Source organism: Labeo rohita, chromosome 3 (genome assembly GCF_022985175.1).
Source record: "Labeo rohita strain BAU-BD-2019 chromosome 3, IGBB_LRoh.1.0, whole genome shotgun sequence".
NCBI classification, from domain to species: Eukaryota; Metazoa; Chordata; class Actinopteri; order Cypriniformes; family Cyprinidae; genus Labeo; species Labeo rohita.
In genome coordinates, this window is record NC_066871.1 from 19539900 (window position 1) to 19566948 (window position 27049).

A 27049-nucleotide genomic window follows, 5' to 3' on the forward strand; every position below is an offset into this window, starting at 1 on the left:
TGAGTGCTGCACAAACTGATAAACAATGCTGGATATCCCTTTGTGCACAACATAGCTGAGGTTAACAGCATTTAAGTACTGTAATACTGATTTTGTAATGTTTTTATTTATTTATTTATTTTTTAGGTTTAAGACTAAAAAACAATGTACCAGGCTGTGTACTCTGTACACCTGCATACACACTGAAGCAAAGCAGAGTTGAGTCTGATCAGTACCTGGATAAACTCAGGTTGTTGTTGGAAGAGGTATTAAAGAGGCCAGCACAGGAGATCATCTTGTGGTCTTTTTATGTGACAGACTGCTGATGTGTAGATAACATAATGAAGAGTTACTTACTGATATAGGTTTCAGCAACTGTCAATTTGTCATGTGGGAAAATCTAGGTGGGTTTAGAAATATGGAATGTGGTGTAAATATATTGTATCTAGAAAGATGCAGTGTAGCCTATTTGCATATAATTAACTTTTTTGCTGTAAACATGAAAGAGACAAGTAAAAATGTTGTTACTGTTCATTTTTCAGTGTGGTTGTTGCACCTTATAGACAGTCACCCAGTATGTTTATGTACAGTAGCCTTCTGCTGACAGTAGCTGTAATTACTTCTAAATTGTAATTTGATGTAACTGAATATTTAACCTTATAACAGTTTTAATAAAATGAATAAAATGTATTTATGGTTACTGCATTCATACAAAAAAAGTTCAAACCTGAACTTTGTTTCAGTAGTATTTAAACAGTAATGAAAGAAAACATCAAAATATTTTGAGTAATGACCACATAATTAAATGATGTAGCATAAATATTTTTTTAACTGATTACTCAAAAAAAAAAAAAAAAAAATAATTGAGTTATAGCCCTAGAAACAGTTACTTTATATATTTCAGTTGAAATAGACATTTGGCATCATAGATGTTAAATATAACTTATTTAACATGTAAATGTAATGAACAAGTAAGATATTTGTTACTGGCATTAACACAGTCATTGCTCATAAAGTCAATGTGTTTACCTATAGACAGTCACCCACAATTTAACCACAAGCACTACTTTTAAAAACTATGGTAACCACAAAAACATAAAAGCAACTAGCAGGTTTTTTTTTTTTTTTTTACTATTTTTTTTTACTTCCATTCATTACATAAAATGTTACAGGTTACAAGTATATTATGTTAGCTAATATAACAGTTTAATATGAATCATTTTAGATTAAACAAATTAATAAAACCCAGCTGTGCTTTTAATACTTAATATTGAGGTGAAATATATTTGTGCAATATGTTTGATATCAGTACTTAATCTATTCATGATGATAATACTCACTTTTCATTTGAAATCCCACAATTTTAAATAAAAAGAAAGTTACAAACCAAAACCTCAACAAAACTCATCAATCAGTGTTCATTTAAGCTAACATATTAAAAAGCCTGTTTTAACCTGTAACCTAGCTTTTAAAAAAGTTTAATGCATTTGCTTTAAACAATCAATCAAATAATTAGTTTACTATAAGTCTAAAATTACAATAAAATTATCTGATAAAAACCATTTAATGCGTATTTAAATTTACATGTAAGTAAATAAATAGTTAAATGGTCTAAAACCAAGTCCCACAATTTTGAATAAAAAGACAAGTCGATCCAGTCCAAAATGTTTATTCATCAAATTCACCAGGTTAAGACCAATTAAAGTACATTTAACGGGAAAATCATGGCTTTGCTGTAACCAGATTTGCATCAACTTTTACTTGATTTAAACCTTTCAGCTGTTTAAAATGTGCAGTTCTGCATATAAGCTGTGTGATAAAACATGATTTAAAAAACCTGATTTAAAACAAAGTTATTACAGAGGAACATTTTGGAGCACGCAAATGATCTCAGGGCTGCATTTAGCTGCTGTCGCCATCCAGGGTGTGCTTGTCAAACAGGTACTCCGCCATCCTGTTGTTGCCAGCATCCATCTTGGAAAGGTTGGTGATGTGGTCGCCAAAGCTTCTTGATGGCCTCAACCTGCTCATTCAAGTAGTGAGTCTCCAGGAAGTCACACAGCTGTTGGACAAGACATCAGAACAGAATTTAAGTAAAAAAGAAAGAAAAAAAATTAAACTACCAAAAAAGGATGACACTACTTTACAAAGCCATGTATATGAAGGCCTAGAATAAATTACAGTTTCAACACCAACTACCTTACTAGTAACATATAACTATGACTTGCACTTTTCTTAATGCTATTTCAGAGATGTGTCTTTTGTATGTCTTAAGGTAAATTTTCAGAACTCACATGGGGGTCTCCTTTTTGAGAGGCGACCTTATGCAGATCCAACAGAGCCTGGTTGACGTTCTTCTCCAGCTGAAGAGCGCACTGCATAGCAGTCAGTCCATTGTCCCACTCATCACGCTCAGGTTTCTGAGGAGAGACACAATCAGAGCAATGAGCAAATTACATATAGGCATAAGGTCATTCCATAACAAAAGACTTTTTAAAACACTGTCAACACACCTTGACATCCTGAAGGACGATGCGTCCTCCTCTCTTGTTCTGGAACTCCATGAACTTCTCTGCATGTTCTCGCTCCTCCTCACTGTTCTTCTTGAAGAACTTGGCAAAACCAGCAAGAGCGACATCATCCCGTTTGAAGTAGTGAGCCTGTTGGCAACAAAATCAAGTTATGAAAAAGAGTTAAACATAAGTATACAATATTTATACAAGTCTAGATATGCAGCATGAGAGACACTAAGCATAGCATATTTTATTGACTATGTAAACACTGGTGCCCCACCGATAATAATCAGAGATAGCATTTCATTATTAATGAAAATGACTATAAACACTGGACACTGGTGCCCCATAAAGTTTCCGATCAACTCTAATCCAGAGATAGACAATTTGATTATTAATGAAAATATGAGATTTGGAAGAGAGGTAAACAAAAGAAAGAAAGAAACACTTACCATGGAGGTGTAGGTGTATCCAGCGTAAAGCTCCAAATTGATCATCTTGTTGATCAAAGCCTCGCAGTCGCGGTCGTAGTTCTGGCGAATCTGAGAAGTCTCCATTTCGGCGGCTTTTATCGTTTTATTATCAAAAACGTACAAAAAATTAAATTTCGACGAGATCGAAGTTCCGTTCAATCACTGTTGAAGCAAGAACCTCTTCAGATCGTCCTGAAGCTGTGAGTAAACGAAGGTGTGCGTTCATCTTATATACGATCATGATGACGCTGAGTCAGTGGAACTGAAACCAGCCAATCAATGAACCTGCTGAATAAGTGACGAGACACTGCTGTGTCATTCTGATAACAAGAACAGGATCAAGGTTCACAAGTTACATTTTTTCTTCTTCATACCCAACTGAATTGATGTGGTATTTTAAACATTGAACTGGTGGATGGTATGGTACTCCTGGGTACTTAAAAGAAAGCATGAATTTGATCTAAATCTAAGCAATGTATATAATCTAAAATTAGCCTAATGTATATTGTGTATTTACATTGTTTCATCAAGGTCACATGGGAGAGAGAGAAACAAACAAACAAACAAACAAACAAACAAACATCCATTTTCCAAATCACCTGTTCTGGGTCATGGGAATGCTGGAGCAATCAAAAATATAGGCAAACAATTAATCTGGTAGGCAGCTAATAATCTGTTTTTAATTTTTTCTTTGTTTAGAGACAACAAATCAATAAACCAAGTTGTGCATTTAATACTTATTATTGATATCTTTGTGCAATATGTTTGATATAAGTACTTAATCTCCTTATGATGATACTTTTCATGTCACATAATATGCAGTCGGCAGCAGTTACAAAACCGATAAGACTTTGCAAACTCAGCTTTTATGGTATGGTTGATCTAAACAGTGCTGTGTCAGAAATCTAGAAGGCTGCTTCCATGATTTGTAAAAAAAAAAAAAAAACACTTGTCAGCACAGTTTTAAAACAGTTTACATTCATTTGAATTTTATAGGTTCAAACATTTTACGGGAGAACTAAGCAATTTTTTATTTGTTGATTTTTTGAATTACACAATATCTGGATTTCAAGGATGTATGTGATATACAGCAACAGACTGTGTGATGTGGCAAATATCATGAGACAGTTCTGCAATATCACGTAACAGTGATGTCATCACTGTACTTCACCTGGTAACTGCATTGTAATAACAAAGGAAATCATTGGGGTGACATGTTTATACCAGTATGAACATGTTTATGTCCAGTATGAACAAATGACACTGAGCTCTGTTGTGACTCTCAAATTCTCATTTATGTCATAAATGAAACATGACACTTTGTTATTTGATGAGCTCTCCAGAGTCTGTGTAACAATTTTTACATCTGCCATAACCTTTTTATATAATGTAAACATTTGAGTGTTTTTGTAATTCATATTTTATTGCTCTCCAGAGTCCAGGTTTATTACCTTCACTTTTACATCTGCCATAACCTTTTTCAGTTTAGTAACAAAAAATTTAACACAAAATTTCATCTAATTCTGATTTATTGTTCTCATTTAAACCGAATATCCACCATTTATCTTTCATTACATTTTGTTCTTAAAAAATTACCAGCACTAAATATTTAAAAAGTCGTGGTCCCTTGAGAAAAGGACACCAAACCCCCAACTGTTCCCCAAATTCATGAGATGGAAAAACAGTTTTGCATGGTTGCCCCTGCTCTGGGTGTGTGTGATCACAGTGTGTTTGTGTGTCACTTATAAAAATATGAAATGCAGACCACAAATTCCGAGATGGAAAAAAACAGCTGCCAGTGTTTTGCATTCTAGTTTTAATTGCATTTTTTGGACAAATAACTACTTCTGACTGGTCCATCTCTGATGATTGGGTCAATGTAGTTTACAATCAGAGATTTAAAAAATATGATTAAAAAAAACCTTTTAATTAAATATAATATTTTTGTTTGATATTGACAGCTGTTTGGGGATTTGGGGATATATTATATATTACATGTTAAAATGTTGTATTTTTTGGACAAGTTTTAAAGTTTTAGTACATTTTTGTCCCTGAAATTCACCTTTCTGCTGAGATCAGAATAATCCATCTTTTTTTTTGGATCAAAAGTATCCCAATCTTACTAAAGTGTTTTGAACAACACAAAATGAGGATTTAATCCAGATCAAAACCAAATTTGGATTTTGTGAACTAATCCAAATTTAAAATCCTTCTTTTCTTTTAAACAAGCCATCTTCAAGATTTGATCCAATTCGACGACCAAAATCTGATCAGAGTACTTTTGAACAACTGGCCCCAGGTGTTTGACTTCTCATATATACTGTATATAGAATTCCAGTTCACTCAGGAATAGCTGAGATGAGCAACTGCCAATGTATCCATATTGATTATTTGAAATACTTATACCGGAAGTCTATTTTATTTTTGAAAACTTCAGCAACACCATTTCAATTTGAATCTCAGCTTGGTTGAGAACTTATGTATAACTGTGGGGAAACTCAACTTGGTGTTAGAAGCCAGCAGGAGGCGCTCATCCTGTTGTCAGTGCAGATCTTAATGCTCCAGAATAGTGATAACATTAAAGCCAATGTGACTTTGAGTACAATGTAAACTTTAGGGTTTTAATAATCTAATAATGTACTTGACTTTTATCCCTGTATGAGCTACACAGGTATGTATTCAAAAGACCAGGAAGGGACAGGGTGATTTCCCATTCACTGCTTTCAGACTACTAGAAAAGTAGTGTTTAATACCATTATAGATTGTTAAACACTTGGCAACATATCTAATATATCTACCTAATATACCTAATGTTAATTAGATTAAAAGATTGCATTTTATTTCCTGCATATGCTCTTGTAGAAGTAGAAGCATTGTTATCAGTCAATATCAGTTCACTGGAATGAATTGCACAAAGTTTAATTATTACCTTTTTGTAGGACAGAGAAAGTAGATCATTAACTGCTAAAAGATAAACACTGGTTCAAACATCACTTTTGTATTTGCTATAAGCTCCAACACTGTTTGCTGAAAACAAATAGACCAGTCAATCCAGCCAAAAATGTTTATTTACCAAATTCACTTGGTTAAAACCAATTAGTGTACATTAAACGCAAAAGCATCAGCTTGGTGACTAAAAACCACAAGATGACAAATTAAAAGAGCCGTTATCTTATAGATGTAGCTTCTAAATGTTAACCTTTCAGCCTTTTAACGTCTAAACATTTGCACTAGAGCTGATTGACAACATTGCTTGATGATTTGTGCATACAGTATAGCTGGAGGCTTTGCAACATGCATATCATCGGAGTGCTGCATTTAACTGCTGTCGCCATCCAGGGTGTGCTTGTCAAACAGGTACTCTGCCATCCTGTTGTTGCCAGCATCCATCTTGGAAAGGTTGGTGATGTGGTCACCAATCTTCTTGATGGCCTCAACCTGCTCATTCAGGTAGTGAGTCTCCAGGAAGTCACACAGCTGTTGGACAAGACAATAGAAGAGACGTAAGGACATTTAATTCAGTAGATTAAGGTGGGATAGGGGCATTAAATGTACATTAAAAATTAAAATTGACTTCATAACTCACATGAGGGTCTCCCTTCTCTGAGGCGACCTTATGCAGGTCCAGCAGAGCCTGGTTGACGTTCTTCTCCAGCTGAAGAGCGCACTGCATAGCAGTCAGTCCATTGTCCCACTCATCACGCTCAGGTTTCTGAGGAGACAGAGACACAAACACGTCAGTGAGCACGTGAGCCCCCTCCCCCTTCAATTCAACAGGCTCTTTCAAACATGCATAGATCCAGATCCAGTTTTATCAAATCGTTCAACACTGATATGTATATTTCTAATGCAATCACCTTGACGTCCTGAAGGACGATGCGTCCTCCTCTCTTGTTCTGGAACTCCATGAACTTCTCGGCATGTTCTCGCTCCTCCTCACTGTTCTTCTTGAAGAACTTGGCAAATCCATTAAGGGCGACATCATCCCGTTTGAAGTAGTGAGCCTGGAAGGAACAAAAGCGATTAAAACATTATGCGGCGTCGTGAAAATGACGTAAATGACGAAGAATAATCAACAATTCCAATATTGTCGCACTGTAGCTACTGCTCACCAGAGAAAAAAACCGAAAGACATGGTTTAGCATATGAATTTGGGGGAAGAAGTGGATACCTACCATGGAAGTGTAAGTGTAGCCTGCATAAAGCTCCAAATTCACCATCTTGTTGATCAAAGCCTCGCAGTCGCGGTCGTAGTTCTGACGAATCTGAGAATCCATTTCGGCGGGTTTTCTGGTCGTTTTATTATCAAAATGTTGGTAAAAAATAATAAATACGAAATGAGTTGTTTTCCAAGGGAGAGTCCAGCGAGATCGAAGTTCCGTTCAAACACTGTTGAAGCAAGAACCTCTTCAAGTCGTCCTGAAGCTGTGAAACGGAAGGTGCGCGCTCGTCTTATATACTCTCACAACATGACGCGTAAGTGGAACTGAAACCAGCCAATCAAAAAACGAACTGAATGAGGAAGTGGTAAACGCAATATGGAAAAGAGAAAGAAATATAGAGCATATAGTTACGAAAGTGCAAGTTAGTATCCGGCAGGTTGAGAAGTGGGGAATAAAATGGGGCTATACATTTTCTGTTGAAAAATCTAAAGTAATGTTTTTTACTAGGAAGAAAATTAATGAGGGTATTAATTTAAAATTATACGGAAATAATTTTGAGAAAGTTAATACATTTTGCTTTCTACGAGTACATTTTGATCCAAGGTTAACCTGGGTAGAACATGTAAGGAAGGTGGAGGATAATTGTAAAAAAGTAATAAATACAATGAGATGTTTAACAGGACTGGAATGGGGAGCGGATTATCAGTCACTGAAACATACAGTCATGTGAAAAAGTTAGGACACCCTATTGAATTCCATGGTTTTCCGTATCAGGACATTATTTAAAATAAAATGAAATAAAATAAATTTTTTAAAATTTCAAAAATAAAACCTCACATGAACAACAACACATTACAAATTGCACCGTGTCATTATTTACTGAACAAAAATAAAGCCAGAATGGAAAATCCATGTATGACAAAGTTAGGACACCTTTACTGTTAACATTGGAATTAAGAGGGTAATAATAGTCAGACACTGTTAATCAAATACCTTTGATTAACTGATCATCAGCAAGTCTGAGCGCCTCTATAAAAGCATAAGCTTTGGCAGTTTGCTGGTCTGGAGACTTTAGGTGTGTGTTAACACAATGCCAAGGAGGTAAGACATCAGCAATCATCTTAGAGAAGCAACTGTTGCTGCCATCAATCTGAAAAGAGTAATACGGCCATTTCCAAACAATTTGAAGTTTATTCACAAGTGGAAGACGTTTAAAACAGACACCTCTCCTTCCAGGAGTGGATCTTCCAGAAAATTCACTCCAAGATCAGACTGTGTAAAGCTCAGAGAAATGGCAGACAACCCAAGAACTACACCTCAGACTCTACAGGCCTCAGTTAACATGTTAAATGATAAAGTTCATGACGATGGCATTAGAAAAATATGGGACAAAATGGCATGTTTGGAAGGCTTGGCAGAAGAAAGCCTCTTCTATCTTAAAAAAAAACATTTCAGCACAGTTTAGGTCTGCAAAGTTACATCTGAACAAAACACAAGTCTTCTAGAATAATGTCCTCTGAACAGACGAGACTGAAGTGGAGATGTTTGGCCATAATGCATGTCGCCAAGTTTGGTGAAAACCTAAAGAGCATATCAGCACAAACACCTCATACCAAAAGACAAACATGCTGGAGGAGGGCTGATCATTTTGGGCTTGAACTAGTTGGCCATGAACTCCTCTGTATGTCAAAATATTCTAGAGTCGAGGGCATCTGTCTGACATCTAAAGTTGGGCCAAAACTGGGTCTTGCAACAGGACAATGATCCCAAGCACACCAGCAAATCTACAACAGAGTAGCTGAAAAGAAAAGAATCAAGGTGTTGCAACAGCCCAGTCAAAGTCCAGAGCTCATCCTGACTCAAATGCTGTGGTGAGAGCTGTGCATAAGCAAATGCCCACAAACCTCAATAAACTGAAGCAACGTTGAAAAGAAGAGTGGTCCAAATTCCTCCAGAACGATGTGAGAGACTAATAAAGTCACAGAAAATGAATGCTTCAAGTTATTGCTGCTAAAAGTGGATCTACAGGCAACTGACTCATAGGGTGTCCTAACTTTGTCACACATTGCCTTTCCCTCTTGGCTGTATTTTTCTTAAATAAATAATTACACTGTGTGATATGTCATGTGATGATGTTTATCTGAGGATTTATTTTCCAAATTTTAAGACCTGCCAAGGACCAGATAATTTTTATCATGTCCTGATACAGAAAACAATAAAAATTCAATAGGGTGTCCTAACTTTTTCACATGACTGTATATATGGAAGTTTAATAAGGTCAAGGATAGATTATGGGAGTGTGGTGTATGGGTCAGCAGCCGTATCTGTACTTGCAAGACTTGATAAAATACAGGCTAAAGCATTGAGGCTATGCTTAGGTGCAGTAAAAACATCACCAGTATGTGCACTACAAGTGGAAAGTGGGAGAAATGCCATTGAACATTCGACGTAAACAATTGCTTGTAAATTATTGGATCAATTTGAAGGGACATAGAGACAGTCATCCTACTAAGACAGTGTTACAAGCTTGTTGAGAAAAGGAAAGGGTACAAAAGAATAGTTTTGGGTGGGTAGGAGATGAGTCAGCTACAGATTTGGGGGTGAGTGGAAAAGAGTTCTGCCCAACTGTGGTATGGCCTGACTTTCCAATATGGAAGATTGAAACCATGGAAGTTGATTTTAAATTGCATCAAATCAAATCAATAAACAGTAATATAGACCTTGTAAATAAATATTATAGATACGTGGAAGATGAATATAGAGACTATATTCAGATTTATACAGACGGATCAAAGAAACCTGAAACTGGAAGGACTGGATCAGCAATTTTTTATAGTTAATCAAGGAAATGAGGAAAGCAAACGAACCTTGAATGATCTGAGTGTGTATACAGTTGAACTATATGCTATCATGATGCCATTATGGATTGGAAAGGAGGATAAAATTAGTAAAATCTTAAGCAGAAGTGATTCATTGTCAGCACTGTACAGTCTCAGGTCAGGTGTGTCCAATAGCCGTCAGGATCTGTTGTATACCATATTGAAAACATATATGAGAATAAAAGAAAAAGGTAAAGAGATTCAACTTATTTGGACTCCAGCTCACAAAGGTATTTTGGGAAATGAGAGGGTGGATAAGTTAGCTAAACAAGCAATTAAAAAAGATTGAAGTAAATATGAAGATGTCAAAGGCTGAACGGAAAAGTATAGTTTGGAAAGAAGCTGTGAGAGAATGGCAACAGCAGTGGGATAGGGAAATCAAAGGGAGACATTTGTATGGTATTCAAAACAAAGTTGGTACTGAGAAGAACTGGGGAGGGACTAGAAGAGAGGAAACAGTGATGACAAGATTAAGAATTGGACACAGTAACCTGAATAGTACATTATACATTATAGGGAAGCATCCTACTGGTTTTTGTGAGGTTTGTCAGACATTAGAAACCATAGAACACGTACTTCTAAACTGCGGAAGATATGAAGAACAAAGGAGAAAAATGATGGAAGAATTAAGAAAATATGGATTAGTAGGGGCAGAGATAAAAGATGTACTGAATAGTGGGGTGATTGGGGGATGGCGAGAAAAAAAAAATTAATTTCTTAGTTAATACTGGTTTGATGTGTAGAATATAAACTGTGTAGAAAATAATCTGGAAATAGAGCGGAGAAACATCGGACGAGAACATCAAACTCCAAAGAAGAAGAAGTGGTAAACAGTCAGCTGAGAGTCAGTAGACAAAGGCGGTAAGATATTTTCCCATTTTTAATAATTAAGTAATATGTAGACAATGTAGCAGTAAATTCGATGTTTTTGTTATTAAACAAGCATACGACATGTTTAAATTACAGGGGTGTAATGCAAGTGATAAAGAACAGTAAACCTGATTCTAAGATTCGCATTAACTGCTCGAAGTATATTGCAACGAATGGATTTTTAAAAAAGATATAATTCAGCATGTTTGCTTTTAATCAACCTGTGCCACATTGTATTTTCACTGCAAACATTTAAGGTTGAACCGTAAACTATTTACAGAAAGCATGAAATGACCCTTGCCTTCCTTGGCACACTTGACTTCTGGTCAAAGGATCAAAGTTTTCAAACAGTGAAAATAAATAGTTAAAAGGCTTAAAAATAGGTAATTTTTTATCAACATCAATAAAGAAAAAACAAATCAATAAAACCAAGTTGTGCATTTAATACTTATTATGAATATCTTTGTGCAACACTTGTCAGCACAGTTTTAAAACAGTTTACATTCATTTGAATTTTATAGGTTCAAACATTTTACGGAAGAACTAAGCAATTTTTTATTTGTTGATTTTTTGAATTACAGAATATCTGGATTTCAAGGATGTATGTGATATACAGCAACAGTCTGTGTGATGTGGCAAATATCATGAGACAGTTCTGCAATATCACGTAACAGTGATGTCATCACTGTACTTCACCTGGTAACTGCATTGAAATAACAAAGGAAATCAATGGGGTGACAGTGACAAAGCATGTTTATACCAGTATGAACTCTCAGTCTGTCCGCAGCAGATGTAAATGAACAAACACATGACACTGAGCTGTGACTCAGCAATTTCTCATTTATGTCATATAATGAAACATTTGAGTGTTTGTTATTTGATCAGCTCTCCAGAGTCCAGGTGTGTAACCTTCACTTTTACATCTGCCATAACCTTTTTTAGTTTAGTAACACCAGGTAACCAAAATTTCATCTAATTCCATTTTATTGCTCTCATTTAAACCGAATATCCACCATTATCTTTCATTACATTTTGTTCTTAAAAAAAATTACCAACAAACACTAAATATTTAAGGGGCAGTCGTGGTCCCTTGAGGAAGGCACCGAACCCCCAACTGTTCCCCTTGCAGGTGCTGCAACAGTATGGTTGCCCCCTGCTCTGGGTGTGTGTTCACACTGTGTGTGTGTGTGTGCACTTGGATGGGTGAAATGCAGACCACAAATTTCGAGTATGGGTCACCATACTTAGCCACACGTCACATCCTTTCCTTTCCTTTCCTTTCCATATATTATAACTATTTTTAACATTAAAATAAAGAATACTTAAATGCTTTACAAAACATGATGGAACACAAATTTACAGTGCAGTTTTATCTTAAAGACACAGTTCACCTAAAAAAAATGGAAATTATGTCATTACATATTTACAAACAATGAAAAAACAACATTTTGTATGACTTTCCAATAGCCATCCATTTTGCCAATAACTTTGAAAGTTGATTTTGTAGAGGAAATATATAGCAACAGACTTCTCCCTCTGAACATTACATGACACATAATAAACCCAGATGGCAGAAACAAAGGCATCAAGAATGTGGATGCTGTAGAACAACGTCAAACGTAATTGTCATTCTGTGAGAGCGTCACAGAACTGGGAGCATTAAGGGCACTGAAACTGATACATCAAGAAACACAAAACCACAGGCAGTTTAACAGGAATAAGTAGGCATTGCACACTAACCAATTCCACCAATTAAAAAATTGAGCAAAACACCACATACAATTTATTTCAAAAAAAAAAAAAAAAAAAAAAAAGGTACATAACTAAACTGGATTTATAGTTCCCAGTTTGCTTTGTGTGGGATTGGGAGGGTAAAGGTTGAAATTGGTGAAATGTTCTTATTTAAGTCCTAGTATGAACTTTAAGTGTGTGAAAAAAGTTTATTCATTTTAAATATTTTAGTTAACTTATGCTGTTTAGAATATATGGCTCTTTAACATTATTTTATTTTAGTGCCCTGAAATTTCAGGAGCCAGTTGTTTATTCTGGATCAGAAAGATCTGGAATTGGAAATCCAATGTTTTGCTATCCAGGATCAAGTAACCCATCTTACTTTTGTGCTGGTTTTTTCAAAGCAAAATTGGATTGGATCACCCTGATCCACATACACACATTTTCAGATTTCCAAAACTGGATTACTAGTGCCCTACGAAGCCCCTAAAGGGATATGGTAATGAAAAAAAAAAAAAAAAAAAAAAAAAACTGAGATGGGGAAAAAAAAAGCCAATGTTTTGCATTCTAGTTTTGCACTGCATTTAGACAAATAACTACTTCTGACTGGTCCATCTCTGATGATTGTGCCAATGTAGTTTACAATCAGTGATTTAAAAAAAAATCTTAATTAATTAATTAATTAATTAAATATAAAATTTTAGTTTGATATTGACAGCTCTTTGGGGATTTGGGGATATATTATATATTACATGTTAAAATGTTGTATTTTTGGACCAGTTTTAAAGTTTTAGTACGTTTTTGTTCCTGAAATCCTTCCTGAAATTTCTGCTGAATCTGAATCTTACTAAAATGTTTTAAACAACACAAAGTGAGGATTTAATCCAGATCAAAACCAAGTTTGGATTTTGTGAACTAATCTGAATTTAGAATCCTTTTTTTTTTTTTTTTTTTTTTTTTTTGAACAAGCCATCTTCAAGATTTGATCCAATCCAACAACCAAAATCTGATCAGAGTACTTTTGAACAAATGGCTCCAGGTGTTTGACTTCTCATATATACTGTATATAGAATTCCAGTTCACTCAGGAATAGCTGAGATGAGCAACTTAAAGCCAATGTATCCATATTGATTATTTGAAATACTTAAATTATACCGGAAGTCTATACTGTATTTTTGGAAAACTTCAGCAACACCAGCTATCAGCTGCCCACTGACTGAATCTCAGCTTGGTTGAGTCTGGTCAGTACCTGTATAACTGAATTCCTGGGGGAAACTCAACTTGGTGTTAGAAGCCAGCAGGAGGCGCTCATCCTGTTGTCAGTGCAGATCTTAATGCTCCAGAATAGTGATGATAACACTAAAGCCAATATGACTTTGACTTTGTGTACAATGTAATAAAAAAAAAAAAATGTACTTGACTTTTATCCCTGTATGAACTATACAGGTATGTACTCAAAAGACCAGGAAGGGACAGGGTGATTTCCCATTCACTGCTTTCAGACTACTAGAAAAGTAGTGTTTAATACCATTATAGATTGTTAAACACTTGGCAACATATCTAATATATCTACCTAATATACCTAATGTTAATTAGATTAACCAGATTGCATTTTATTTCCTGCATATGCTCTTGTAGAAGTAGAAGCATTGTTATCGGTCAATATCAGTTCACTGAAATGAATTGCATAAAGTTTAATTATTACCTTTTTGTAGGACAGAGAAAGTAGATCATTAACTGCTGAAAGATAAACACTGGTTCAAACATCACTTTTGTATTTGCTATAAGCTCCAACACATGTTTGGCAAAAAAAAAAAAAAAACAAACAAGACCAGTCAATCCAGCCAAAAATGTTTATTCATCAAATTCACTTGGTTAAAACCAATTAGTGTACATTAAACGCAAAAGCATCAGCTTGGTGACTAAAAACCACAAGATGACAAATTAAAAGAGCCGTTATCTTATAGATGTAGCTTCTAAATGTTAACCTTTCAGCCTTTTAACGTCTAAACATTTGCACTAGAGCTGCTTGACAACATTGCTTGATGATTTGTGCATGCAGTAGAGCTGGTGGCTTTGCCACATTCATATTTAGCTGCTGTCGCCATCCAGGGTGTGCTTGTCAAACAGGTACTCCGCCATCCTGTTTTTGCCAGCATCCATCTTGGAAAGGTTGGTGATGTGGTCACCAAGCTTCTTGATGGCCTCAACCTGCTCATTCAGGTAGTGAGTCTCCAGGAAGTCACACAGCTGTTGGACAAGACAATAGAAGAGACGTAAGGACATTTAATTCAGTAGATTAAGGTGGGATAGGGGCATTAAATGTACATTAAAAATTAAAATTGACTTCATAACTCACATGAGGGTCTCCCTTCTCTGAGGCGACCTTATGCAGGTCCAGCAGAGCCTGGTTGACGTTCTTCTCTAGCTGAAGAGCGCACTGCATAGCAGTCAGTCCATTGTCCCACTCATCACGCTCAGGTTTCTGAGGAGACAGAGACACAAACACGTCAGTGAGCACGTGATACCCCCTCCCCCTTCAATTCAACAGGCTCTTTCAAACATGCATAGATCCAGATCCAGTTTTATCAAATCGTTCAACACTGATATGTATATTTCTAATGCAATCACCTTGACGTCCTGAAGGACGATGCGTCCTCCTCTCTTGTTCTGGAACTCCATGAACTTCTCGGCATGTTCTCGCTCCTCCTCACTGTTCTTCTTGAAGAACTTGGCAAATCCATTAAGGGCGACATCATCCCGTTTGAAGTAGTGAGCCTGGAAGGAACAAAAGCGATTAAAACATTATGCAGCGTCGTGAAAATGACGTAAATGACGAAGAATAATCAACAATTCCAATATTGTCCCAGAGAAAAAAACCGAAAGACATGGTTTAGCATATGAATTTGGGGGAAGAAGTGGATACCTACCATGGAAGTGTAAGTGTAGCCTGCATAAAGCTCCAAATTCACCATCTTGTTGATCAAAGCCTCGCAGTCGCGGTCGTAGTTCTGACGAATCTGAGAATCCATTTCGGCGGATTTTTTTGTCGTTTTATTATCAAAATGTTGGTAAAAAATAATAAATACGAAATGAGTTGTTTTCCAAGGGAGAGTCCAGCGAGATCGAAGTTCCGTTCAAACACTGTTGAAGCAAGAACCTCTTCAAGTCGTCCTGAAGCTGTGAAACGGAAGGTGCGCGCTCGTCTTATATACTCTCACAACATGACGCGTAAGTGGAACTGAAACCAGCCAATCAAAAAACGAACTGAATGAGGAAGTGGTAAACAGTCAGCTGACCGTCAGTAGACAAAGGAGATAAGATATTTTACCTTTTTTAATAATTAATGCCCAGCTAAATTCAACAGAAATCGATACATGCTAGATTTTGTGTGGGTAATATGTAGACAATGTAGCAGTAAATTCGATGTTTTTGTTATTAAACAAGCATACGACATATTTAAATTACAGGGGTGTAATGCAAGTGATAAAGAACAGTAAACCTGATTCTAAGATTCGCATTAACTGATATTAGAACGAATGTTTTTTTTTTTTTTTTTTTTAAAAAAAAAAAAAAAAAAAAAAGGTATAATTCAGCATGTTTGTTTTTAATCAACCTGTGCCACATTGTATTTTCACTGCAAACATTTAAGGTTGAACCTTAAACTATTTACAGAAAGAATGAAATGAAAATGAAATGAAATGAAAATAAATAGTTAAAGGCTTAAAAATAGGTAATTTTTTATCAACACGATGATAATTTGCTTTGCTGCCTATGTTGCACTGTAACAGAAGCCATATAAACATCATGGGACAGTCTTTCAATAACAGCCGTGTGTAGCACTGTTTTTCACCTGCCTTCGGGTGTAAAGATTATCCATCAGGTGACAGTGACTAAGCATTTTGACATAATTTGCACACGAAACCTCACTATTGTCAGCAATAAAACATGTGGGCTACACTCACAAGACTCGGCATTGTGCTGTGTCACCGTGACTCAGCAGCATTTCGCCATTTCACTTCCTTATGCATTGCTTACGATTGAAACTTGAATGAACTCTTAGGGTGTGTACTAGTCTCCATTTCACCTTCGTAGTAATCAGAGTAAGTAGAATGCCACACGTATTGAAGCACTGCTACCACAAAATCAGACTTTAGCACCTCCTTTTACTTTGAGATCATTCTTAGGTAAAATATAGATTTAAAACCATAACTAGATATAATTTAATAGCTATGATACTGTTTTTGAAATCAAACTGTTGCATAGCTATGACAGGAAACATTGGTATTTAACAATATCCTGGGAAAAAAGCTAACCTTAAAAAATAAACCATATATGGTTATAAAAAATAATATAACTGTAATTTAATTACATTTATTTTTTCTCAGTAACTGTAACTGAGTACAGTTACATTTATTTTGTAATTAAATTATCTATTACCATTACATGCAAGTTACTCCCCAACACTGGACGTGACCTATGTAAATTTATAATCTGTGTAATACTCTATGCTATTTTTAAGTCTTCCCAGATAGGACAGGTATGTTTTTAAGATAGATATCTGCTGCAGAGTGCTTGATCTGGGAAACATCTGCTGTGTAAAAACATCTGATAAATGTATTAGGACAGTTTTACATACATACTAAATCATAAACATCTTCAAGACATTGTCTAAATGTCTATTTAATATCAGATAGGAAGTGTCTTCTGATTGGAGCAAAAATTAAATACATCTTGGAGATGTAAATGAAAACTTCAAATAGAGGTTTCTGTCATGTGCATGGTGCTATCAAGGGTGTATTTATTTTTTATTTTTTATTAAATAAAACGGAGTACCCCTTATTTTGGGACAGGTGATCATTTAGTATCTTTTTAATCACAGTTTTCATTTTTTACATTTGTAATATAATCTGACAACTATTATTGCAATAAACAAGTTAAGACTTGTTACCAGTTCTTTATTTGTCAGAATACAACCGTCTATCATGGGGAACAATATTAAAAGTAATCTTCCTTATTTCACACGACTTTGTGAAAGTGAAACAAACGTTAGAGGTTCTCCTAATACGCCTGCTCAATTTCTGATGTCCAGATGGCTTGTGGAAAACTTTAATAATAAGTGCTTTATGCAGTAGGGATCCAAATACTTTTCCAGACCACCGCCTTCCTCCAAAGCTCTTCTTGAAGAGAGGGATTTGAGCTGGTCCAGTTTTGTCCTGCTTCCTTCTCCTCTTCCTCTTCACAGTGTAGCCACAGATGTTTAAGGGGACTGACACAGGAGTACTGAAGAAACTGACAGCCCTGATAAAAAGAAGTTCCATACATACAAGAAGATCAGAGCTGACAACATTTTCAGTTACATATACAGTTACACTACCAGTCAAAAGTTTTTGAACAGTAAGATTTTTTATGTTTCTTAAAGATGTCTTTTCTGCTCACCATCCTGCATTAATTTGACCCAAAGTACAGCAAAAACAGTAACATTTAGAAATATTTTTACTATTTAAAATAACTTTGAATATATTTTAAAATGTAATTTATTCCTGTGATTTCAAAGCTGAATTTTTAGCATCAATACTCCAGTCAAACGAATATAATATGCTGATTTGCTGCTCATTTGCCTTCTATTCATCAAATAATCCTGAAAAAATGAATAAATTACATTTTAAACTATATTTACATAAGAAGTAGTTATTTTAAACAGTAAAAATATTTCACAGTATTACTGCTTTTGTTGTATTTTGGATCAAATAAATGTAGGCTTGGTAAGCAGAAGAGAATTCTTAAAAAAAAAAAAAAAAAAAAAAAAAAAACACCTTAAAAAAAAATCTTACTGTTCAAAAACTTTTGACAGGTAGTGTACATAGAACAGCATCTTTGTAAATTAATGCCCCTGTCAAGGTCAAATACATTGTGTTTCTATTCCCTAAATCTCAATGCCTATTTGTCTTCTAACAATTAAAAAAATAATTCCCTCACCTCTTTACTTCCCCAATACCAAATGCTTTGAATCACACTGTGGTTGGCAAGTGAATGGGTCAGCTGATCCCTGCCCCCTGTTATTATACTGACCAGACCTCCAGGGATATCAGAGGCCTGCAGGACCTTTGAGCAAAAAACAGAAGGTGAATTTATTACAAACATAAAAATAGCAACATGAAGATTAATGGTAAAACCTGAACGTTAATGGATGCAGTCTGAAGATTACAGTGTGAGCGTGAAGTGTCTACCACTTTAAACATACACATATACAGACATGTATTTATTTGAAAAGTAACAAACCTGTATAAATTCGAGAGCTGGAAGAGGGTATTTTTCACTTGGCACCATGACAACAGCATTACCCATGGCAATAGCTGCCCCTAGCAAGGACACCAGAGAGAGCAGCGGTTTGGAGTTGGGAAGAATCACTCCCAGGACCCCTAACGCCTCAGGAGTTGACAGGGCGGTACCAGACTGGGGTGGGAACTTTCATGAGATGGACACACAATTAGAAAGCAGGCAAATAAAATCTTGGGTTAAGTGACCTCCGTTTTGTGGCTCTTTAATGTGATGGATCATTGTAGTGCCTCAGTTCAATCAGCACGTGAACCGAACATCTCTTTCTTTTTACTAGTTGTAATACAAAGTGAACATGAATCAGAAGCTATCTCGTTTCAACTGTCAAGTTTCAAGTGTCAATACACACAATGTTTCAAGTTCCAAGTCTACCAACGTTAATCTACTCTCCTGTCTGGTTTGTTTGTTAGACAAAAAGGCAGATTCAGAATTATGATTGGTCAGATTGCCTGTCAATCAAACTCTCTGTGAAGGGTCAATTGTGCAAACATTCCGATACTCGTTAATAAATAACATGGGTTCTTACTGGAGTTCCAGCCTGCTCTTTATCACAGCGTGCAGCCCAATCAGAGAGCCTCGAGATGCTAAGCTCCACCTCTTTCTCTGCCTCGTCTAATGGGATGCCTGTTTGAGTCCGGATCGATACAGCTAAGTCCTGCCTCCTCTTATCTAGACTGTCAGCAAGTGAATAAAGGGCCTGAGAGCGTGCAGCAGGGCTTTTCTTCATCCACCTGCAACGACACAAGGAGCATCACAGTAGCTCGGTCACTATTTTGTCAAAAAAGGTCGACCTGGATTTGGGTCAATATGTTTTATCCTCACAGTAACTTTTTTTTTTACATATGCTCCTACCCTGGTTGGACCTTAATGGCAGCCTCTACTGCATTCCGGACATCCTTCCTGCCTCCGTCAGGGCAGTGAGCCAGTACAGCGCCCCCAGGGGCCAACACTGACCTACTGCACCCCGAGTCAGCTTTACGCAGCTGACCACCCAAATACTGGGAGTAAAAGCGAGGGACACTGTGAGTGAGAGAGAGAGAGAGAGAGAGAGAGAGAGAGAGAGAGAGAGTTTAGAAGACAGCAGTAGTGGCCATTTAGCCACATTTTATACACTAAAGGTTATTAACTATTGATATATTAATACTATTAAATAATATAGCTGATGTTACACAACTGATTTTATAGAAGTGTGTTTTTTACTATTAAAGGGATAGTTTACCCAAATGAAAATTCTGTTATTAATTACTCACCCTCATGTCATTCCAAATCCATAAGACATTCGTTCATCTTTGTAACACAAATTAGAGATTTCTGAATCTGCACAGACAGCAACACAACTAACAAGTTTAAGGCGCAGAAAGGTAGTAAGGACATCAATGCCACGTGGCATCAGTGGTTCAACAGTAATTTTACGAAGCTACGAGAATACTTTCTGGGCCTTGAACCTGGTAGTTGCGTTTCTGTCTATGCAAGGTCAGAAAACTCTCGGATTCCATCAAAAAAATATCCTAATTTGTGTTCTGACGATGAACAATGTTAGAGGTTAATTGAGTGTTTAATGACAGAATTTTCATTTTTAGGTGAGCTAACCATTTATTAAAGGTCTGTAAAAAGTAAAAAAAAAAAAAAAGTGTGGGGGCTTGCATGTGGACACTGTGCCCAGAACTCAGCAGACTGTGAGTGTGAGTGCAAATTTTCCTATTTTTGAACTGTCACCATACAAAGCAACAAAGACTGATAAAGTCAACACATTTTACTAACAGACCTATTTTGCTCTATGCCATCATTGTAAAGTCATTTCCCCCCCTTACTTTGGCTTCGAATCTTACATAAATTGTAATTTTGACCCCCTCTACAGTTCTAAAAACTTTCTACAAAATAGTGGAATAATCAATAAATATTCATCCATGACATTAAATATTTCACCAGGAAAAAAAAGAAAAGACTACAATCAAAACTCTGGTTGAGCTAAAACGCTAACTGATGCTTCTGAAGGAAACACGATGCATTAAGACCCAGGGCTGAAAACTTTTGAACAAAATGAAGATGTGTAGATTGTTCTTCATTTGCCTAAACATAATATTTTTTTTTCATTTAGTACTGCCCTTCAGAGGCTGCAGAAGATACTTCTGTGCTTCCCCAAAGACAAAATAAATGAAATTTACCCTGATCTTCAAATTCAAAAAGTTTTCACCCCCAGCTCCTAATGCATTGCATTTTCTTCTGAAACATCAGTGAGTATTTGAACCTTCTGTAATAGTTGCTTATGAGTCCCTCAGTGTGAAAAGTGGATCTCAAAATCATACAGTCATTGTTGGAAAGGGTTCAAATATACAAAAATGCTGAAAAAACAAAGAATTTGTGAGACCTGAAGGATTTTTCTGAAGAACAGCAGGGACTCATGAACAACTATCACTAAACAAACAAAAAAAAAAAAAAAAAAAAACACAGCTGTGGATCATTCAACAACACAGTATTAAGAATCAAGTGTATGTAAAATTTTAAATAAATTCAACTATTATTTTCTCTGGATGTGCAATTTCTCTGTCTTTTATGTGCAATATCTTATTCAGGTCAGTGCTAAATAAAAATTAACATGCATTTTGTATGATCCCTCTTATTTTGGTAAAATAATAAACATTTTTTCAAATTCTGTAAGGTGTATGTAAACTTTTGACTTCAACTGTGTATGTAATTTGCAGTTCACAAATAAACTATGAGCCACAACACACCCACCTGGAAGGATCAAATCCTTCAGGTATCACGAATTTGGAAGCTGCAGAGCCAAAATCAGCATAGTTGATAGAGCTGGGACTGGAGCGAGGGAAGGAGGGTGAATGTGACGGCCGAAGGAACTGATACAGACCCTACAAAGGAACAGAAAGCGCTGAGCCAGACATTCAGAACCGGTCACCAACCAAGACCATACAACCACTCAGAAATACAGTACAAAAACCCAAAGGAACAGAAACAATGTGACTGTGTGACTGTTTTTATAATATACCTCTCTGCCTCCATCGGTGCAGTTCCCGCTCTCCCTTCGTCCACAGAAAGGCAATGCAGGATCCATTACAGAATGACAGTTCACCCACACCGAACCTACACACAGACTATCGAGAAAGAAAAAGAGAGGGTGTGAGACAAAAACAGAAAAAGGGAAGAGATAAAGATAAAAATAAAACAAGACAATAGATGGTTGCCCAAACATTTGACCAAACATGGATGCACCTCTTTGCAGACTCCAAAGCCAGAGTCAAATCTTCAGTCCAGATGGAGGCCGCCTGACCATGAGGACTGTGGTTTCCTAAACACAACCACAGAGCACAAAACATTTAACTTTTCACTTAGATTAATATAATATGTACGTTTGTAAAGATATTCAATTAAAAACTGCTAAATAAAAGGATTTTCACTGCACTCAGACAACAGCGCTTACCACTGGAAATAGTTAAGTATAGCAAGATTTTTAGCTTCATATAAAACAGTTCTTTTAGTTTCAGCCTCACCGAGTGTAACTCCCTCAGCGGAGCTCCTGAAGGATATGAGAGGCAGCACAGGGCCTGGAGGAGGAGAAATCACAGCCTCGCAGGAAGGAGCCAGTCCACACAGTATGGTAGGGGGATAGAGACCACCAGTAGATACAGGTGAACATGACTGGATCAGCTACAAGATACAAAACAACAAGAAAACAAAAAGATGAAAGCATTCATCCATTAAATGCTTCATTCTAAAATATTTAGTGACATCTCAACTTAAATATCTACACACCGTCCCCCCCTGCTGCTGGGTCTCCTGAACTGCAGCATCTATAAGGTTCCTGTCAGTCTCAGTGGCAAGAGCAACACATTTCATCCCAGTCATTCTTAACTTCAGCCTGGCCACAACACTGTCCAGCACTGATTCCTGCACACAGAGCACCCACTGGAACTGGACAAGAGAAAGAGAGAAGCAGGCAAAATGATACATTTGTTCTATACATGACACTACTGCAGTAGCTTTCAATCAATGAGCACCCCAGCAGACTATGGTGGTACTGCAGGAGCACTGTCAACTGTTTTTTTTGTTTTGTTTTTTTTAAATAAGCACTGAAATAAATAAGCAGGTATATATTAAATATTTGATGCCTAAATATTAAATACATACATAAATACTACATTTTCCTATTTTCTTTGCTGAAAACATTGGAAACAGTAAAATAGTTACTGTATACACTACCAGTCAAAAGTTTTTTAATGTTTTTAAAGTCTCTTCTGCTCACCAAGCCTGTGTTTATTTGATCCAAATTACAGCAAAAACTGTGAAATTTAGATTTTTTTTTTTACTATTTAAAATAACTGTTTTCTATTTGAATACATTTTAAAATGTAATTTATTCCTGTGATCAAAGTTAAATTTTTAGCATCATCACTCCAGTCTTCAGTGTCACATGATCCGTCAAAAATCATTCTAATATGCCGATTTGCTGTTCAAAAAACATTATTATTATTATTATCAATAATTTAAACAGCTGAGTACATTTTTAGGGTTCTTTGAAGAATAGAAAGATCCAAAGATCAGCATTTATCTAACATTTATCTAACAAAAAGCAAAGCAAGGAAGGATGCTTTAAACTGATCAAAGGTGATAACATTTCTATTTCAGATAAATGCTGTTCTTATGAATGTTATATTTATCAAAGAAACCTGAAAAAAATCTACTCAGCTGTTTTCAACATAAATGTTTTTTTGAGCAGCAAATCAGAATATTAGAATGATTTCTGAAGGATCATGTGACTGGAGTAATGATGGTAAAAATTCAGCTTTAAAATCACAGAAATAAATTATATTTTAACATGTATTCAAACAGTTATTAGAAAACAGTTATTTTAAATAGTAAAAATGTCACAATTGTACATTTTTTGCTGTACTTTGGATCAAATAAATGCAGACTTAATGAGCACAAGAGACTTCTTTAAAAACAATAAAAATATCACTCTTCAAAAACTTGACTGGTAGTGCACACTGGAATATTCTTGATATGAACTGCTTATGCTCTCCAAACAGCAATATTGTGACATAGCTGTATTTTTTCTTCTTACATCTCTTTTCTTCTTGAAGGCCAGCTCTATCACTCCATCCACAGCACTGTCGAGGTCTGCTGAGTCAAAGATGATAAAAGGACACACAGAACTGAGTGACAGAGAGAAAGACATGGGGACTCCCCAACCAGCCACCGCTTTAGCCAGGGCTTCTCCAGTCTGTTGGCTTCCACTGTAGGTCAGGTGGTTCACTTGTGAATTTTGAGCCACTTTGGCAGCCAGCGATGCTTCACTGCCTGTGACCACATTCAGCACTCCAGCAGGGAGTCCAGCCTCCATAAACAGCTGAGCCAACAGAAGGGCAGGAAGAGTGGTCGTCTTGCCAGGCACCACAATAACAGCATTGCCTAGAAAATAAATAGACATGTTAATGGTTAAAGGAACATCGGATGCTCATTTTCCACAATTTGGTATGATTCTTTAGGGTCTTCATGAAATGTCTGCAACATACTTTGGTTAAAATTCCTCAATGGTCATGTAAAACACCCTTTCTACCTTGTCAAAAACAGCTCTGCTCATAGCGACCCATTTCAGTGCATGTCTCTTTAAATTATAATGAGCTACTGCTCACTCCACCCCTCTATTCTGTTTTTTTTGTGTATTTGGTGGCACATTACCATCAAAAACAAAACTAATCCACTGTGTCCTCAGTGGCTCTGATGTTGGGAGAAAATGAAGGCCCTTATGTCCACTTCTAAATCCAACTACAAAACACCTGCATTGCTTACAAGGCACTGTTGTCGCTACAGCTTCTCGAGTGTGGAGAAAATGGTGGATAGCATACAACTGGCTGAGGGCAGAAATATGCTAATAATGGAGGTCCGTCGGTGGTTGTGGGCGGGGCCTGAACAGTATGATGTCATACTGCTCAGAAAATCAAAACGGCTTGACAATTGAGACCATTTAAGGTTTTTGGGGACTAAAAAAAAAAGTAGGAAATGGATTTTTAAGATTGTAGGGTGGTTGAGTCCACCATTTATATGCTAACACCATGTAAAAGTGAATTTTGCACATATTATTATTCATATATTATGTATCACATCATGTTTTAATAGAAAGACTCACCCATAGCTAGAGCTGGCAAAACCTTAAGCATGAGAAAATAAACAGAGCAGTCATCTGAAACAGCCACTGCCACGACACCTAGTGGACAGAAAAAACATGATATGACACGTACATTCATGCCTCCTACTTCCACATTTTATCAAGTTCTGTCTCTCAGACTCACATACCTTGCGGGATCCACTCAGGCATGAGCGTGTCTCGTAGTTGAGCCCAGCTGGCATAGTATTGGGCCAGTCTAACGAGCACAGCAGGAGAGGTGGACGACTGAGAGAGCTCACACAGCTCAGACACACACTGACTGTGTCTCTGCACCACACCTGCCAACCTGGGGCACAGGCATGTATTAACAATGATGAAAAATGACTATTACTGCGATAGGTCAATTATTTTGAATAAAACTCTAGTACTTGAGTAACACTTTGGCTCTTTGGTAACAGCTCAGATCACTCCAGGTTTTAAAGCCTCGGGCTGCAGATGAAGCAGCAGACGCAACATCCTCATCTTTAGCACAAACAGTGCTGCAGACCACCGCTGCTGTACAAACACAAGAGGAGGAGGAGGGCAGGAGAAGTTATCTTATCACTGCATGGAAGATTATATAACAGATATAAACTTAAGGAAGAGATCAAATAATGCTTACCTTTGGAATCAGTCACATCCTGAGTCTGTCTGTCTGCAGGGCTGGAAAATTTCCCATCAATGAAGAGGCCAAGAATGCGAGAGTGTTTCTCCAGCCATGACTGAGGAGACAGAATGACACTTTCTTGGGAGTTTGTATTTTAGGGAAATGAATATCTCACACAAGTGGACAGCAATGATCACATCGCACTTGAATATTAGGTTCAAATTATGCTGAAAATTCACTGATAGTTCAAACAAGCATGTGTGATTTGAGTAAACACACTGTTGTTCCACCTCTCTTAGGGAACCAATAGAGTGGCTTTGTGAATACAGGGTGAAGGTTGCAGTGGATCATTCATAGAACATGGCTCTCTTACAAATTACATAAAACAGTTAACAAGTTTGAACTTTGCTCACAGCACAGGGGTAGTTTACAATAAAACTTAATTTACATTCTTCATACTAATGATATTACAACCTCTATGACATTCCACTGACTTTTTATAAAGTGTGATGGCAAAAAGAAGCAAATAATGTGATTAGTGACTGAAGCTGTAAGGTCATAACCTGCCCATGATGTCATTTTGTGTTTCTCGTGAGAAGACAAACATCATATGGATTTAGTACGATGAGGATGTGTAATGACCGAATTTTCATTTTAAAGTGAACTCGTGAAACATTCATTGTTTTTAATGCGAATTTACAGCAAGAGGACCACCAGCATTGTCACATGCTTTTCTCATGCATCCTGTTGTACGGTCACATGTAAACAATTTTCACATTAGGGGAAAAAGTGACAGTGTTCTGTTACGTTCTAAATGATAAATAAGTATCAAACTGATTATTCTAAGTATTAAAATGCATTGAAGATACAAAGTTAATTTACCCCGAGGAATCAGCGAATTACCTGTGCAGTTGCAGTGCTCGTGCTGGATGGTCCGTACTCCATATTTTGAAAAATGTCGTGCACAGTCTTTGTAGAAATACCTGCCATAACAATTTAGCCTATAGAAATAATAATTGTTGCAGACTTCTGAAAAATATGCTAATTCAAAATAAAATAATATACTGAGTGTGCAGTGAATCTATCACTTAATAACAGCGATCAAATGTGCAAAGCTGTCCACTACTAAATACAAAAAACAGGACCTGAATTCTCGATCGCAAGAAAACACGTAAATATTAAACACAATTCAAAAGAGCACTCAACTTGGGCTCTCACGTCCACGCTGGTTATTTCTTCCTGGGTTATACCGTGTTGCCAGATCGCGCAAAATAATCAAGCAATGTGGTATAAAATAAAACGCCAAAAAAGCGAAAATGACCAAACCTTGTTTTTT

At 36.5% G+C, this 27049-nt stretch overlaps 3 protein-coding genes, 1 long non-coding RNA gene and 1 pseudogene across 5 annotated transcripts; 1 reads left to right on the forward strand and 4 right to left on the reverse strand.

Moving 5' to 3' along the window:
* Positions 1–1834: 1834 nt before the first annotated feature.
* LOC127156902 (ferritin, middle subunit-like) lies at positions 1835–3184 on the reverse strand (annotated as a pseudogene).
* On the forward strand, positions 1835–14855 carry LOC127156970 (uncharacterized). Its single transcript, XR_007825810.1, has 2 exons — positions 1835–1962; positions 14781–14855. It is a non-coding gene; the product is annotated as an uncharacterized LOC127156970 (long non-coding RNA).
* On the reverse strand, positions 6016–7407 carry LOC127156929 (ferritin, middle subunit-like). The gene is made up of 4 exons (XM_051100090.1): positions 7141–7407; positions 6823–6969; positions 6552–6677; positions 6016–6442 (listed from the first exon to the last, which is right to left on the reverse strand). The coding sequence occupies exons 1-4, from the start codon at positions 7240–7242 to the stop codon at positions 6284–6286; spliced, it is 534 nt and encodes a 177-aa protein (XP_050956047.1). The 5' UTR covers positions 7243–7407; the 3' UTR covers positions 6016–6283.
* On the reverse strand, positions 14448–15682 carry LOC127156919 (ferritin, middle subunit-like). The gene is made up of 4 exons (XM_051100079.1): positions 15539–15682; positions 15240–15386; positions 14968–15093; positions 14448–14858 (listed from the first exon to the last, which is right to left on the reverse strand). Exons 1-4 carry the CDS (start codon positions 15638–15640, stop codon positions 14700–14702), a joined length of 534 nt encoding a protein of 177 aa, XP_050956036.1. The 5' UTR covers positions 15641–15682; the 3' UTR covers positions 14448–14699.
* Positions 15563–26966, reverse strand: aldh16a1 (aldehyde dehydrogenase 16 family, member A1). Of its 2 annotated transcripts, none has more exons than XM_051099407.1 (16): positions 26617–26966; positions 25729–25828; positions 25496–25619; positions 25256–25413; positions 25089–25166; positions 24024–24370; positions 22716–22874; positions 22454–22610; positions 22176–22251; positions 21952–22057; positions 21684–21814; positions 19800–19967; positions 19474–19678; positions 18891–19076; positions 18588–18713; positions 15563–17909 (listed from the first exon to the last, which is right to left on the reverse strand). In XM_051099407.1, the coding sequence occupies exons 1-16, from the start codon at positions 26701–26703 to the stop codon at positions 17733–17735; spliced, it is 2385 nt and encodes a 794-aa protein (XP_050955364.1). In that variant the 5' UTR covers positions 26704–26966; the 3' UTR covers positions 15563–17732. The 2 variants fall into 2 exon arrangements, with proteins under 2 accessions (XP_050955364.1, XP_050955360.1); XM_051099403.1 differs by having other exon boundaries at positions 25496–25622.
* Positions 26967–27049: the final 83 nt, after the last annotated feature.

Excerpts from the sequence above, each read along its gene's own strand:
- aldh16a1 (XM_051099403.1), bottom strand. The coding sequence starts at position 26,703 with ATGGCAGGTATTTCTACAAAGACTGTGCACGACATTTTTCAAAATATG. Across the intron at positions 22,058-22,175 it reads GCTTTGGAGTCTGCAAAGAG|TCTGTGTGTAGGTTCGGTGT; the intron begins GTGCATCCATGT and ends CTTTCTCGATAG. Across the intron at positions 19,679-19,799 it reads GCCATTAAGGTCCAACCAGG|GTGGATGAAGAAAAGCCCTG; the intron begins GTAGGAGCATAT and ends GTGTCGTTGCAG.
- LOC127156919 (XM_051100079.1), bottom strand. The coding sequence starts at position 15,640 with ATGGATTCTCAGATTCGTCAGAACTACGACCGCGACTGCGAGGCTTTG. Across the intron at positions 15,094-15,239 it reads TCGTCCTTCAGGACGTCAAG|AAACCTGAGCGTGATGAGTG; the intron begins GTGATTGCATTA and ends CTGTCTCCTCAG. Across the intron at positions 14,859-14,967 it reads CAGAGAAGGGAGACCCTCAT|CTGTGTGACTTCCTGGAGAC; the intron begins GTGAGTTATGAA and ends CTTGTCCAACAG.
- LOC127156929 (XM_051100090.1), bottom strand. The coding sequence starts at position 7,242 with ATGGATTCTCAGATTCGTCAGAACTACGACCGCGACTGCGAGGCTTTG. Across the intron at positions 6,678-6,822 it reads TCGTCCTTCAGGACGTCAAG|AAACCTGAGCGTGATGAGTG; the intron begins GTGATTGCATTA and ends CTGTCTCCTCAG. Across the intron at positions 6,443-6,551 it reads CAGAGAAGGGAGACCCTCAT|CTGTGTGACTTCCTGGAGAC; the intron begins GTGAGTTATGAA and ends CTTGTCCAACAG.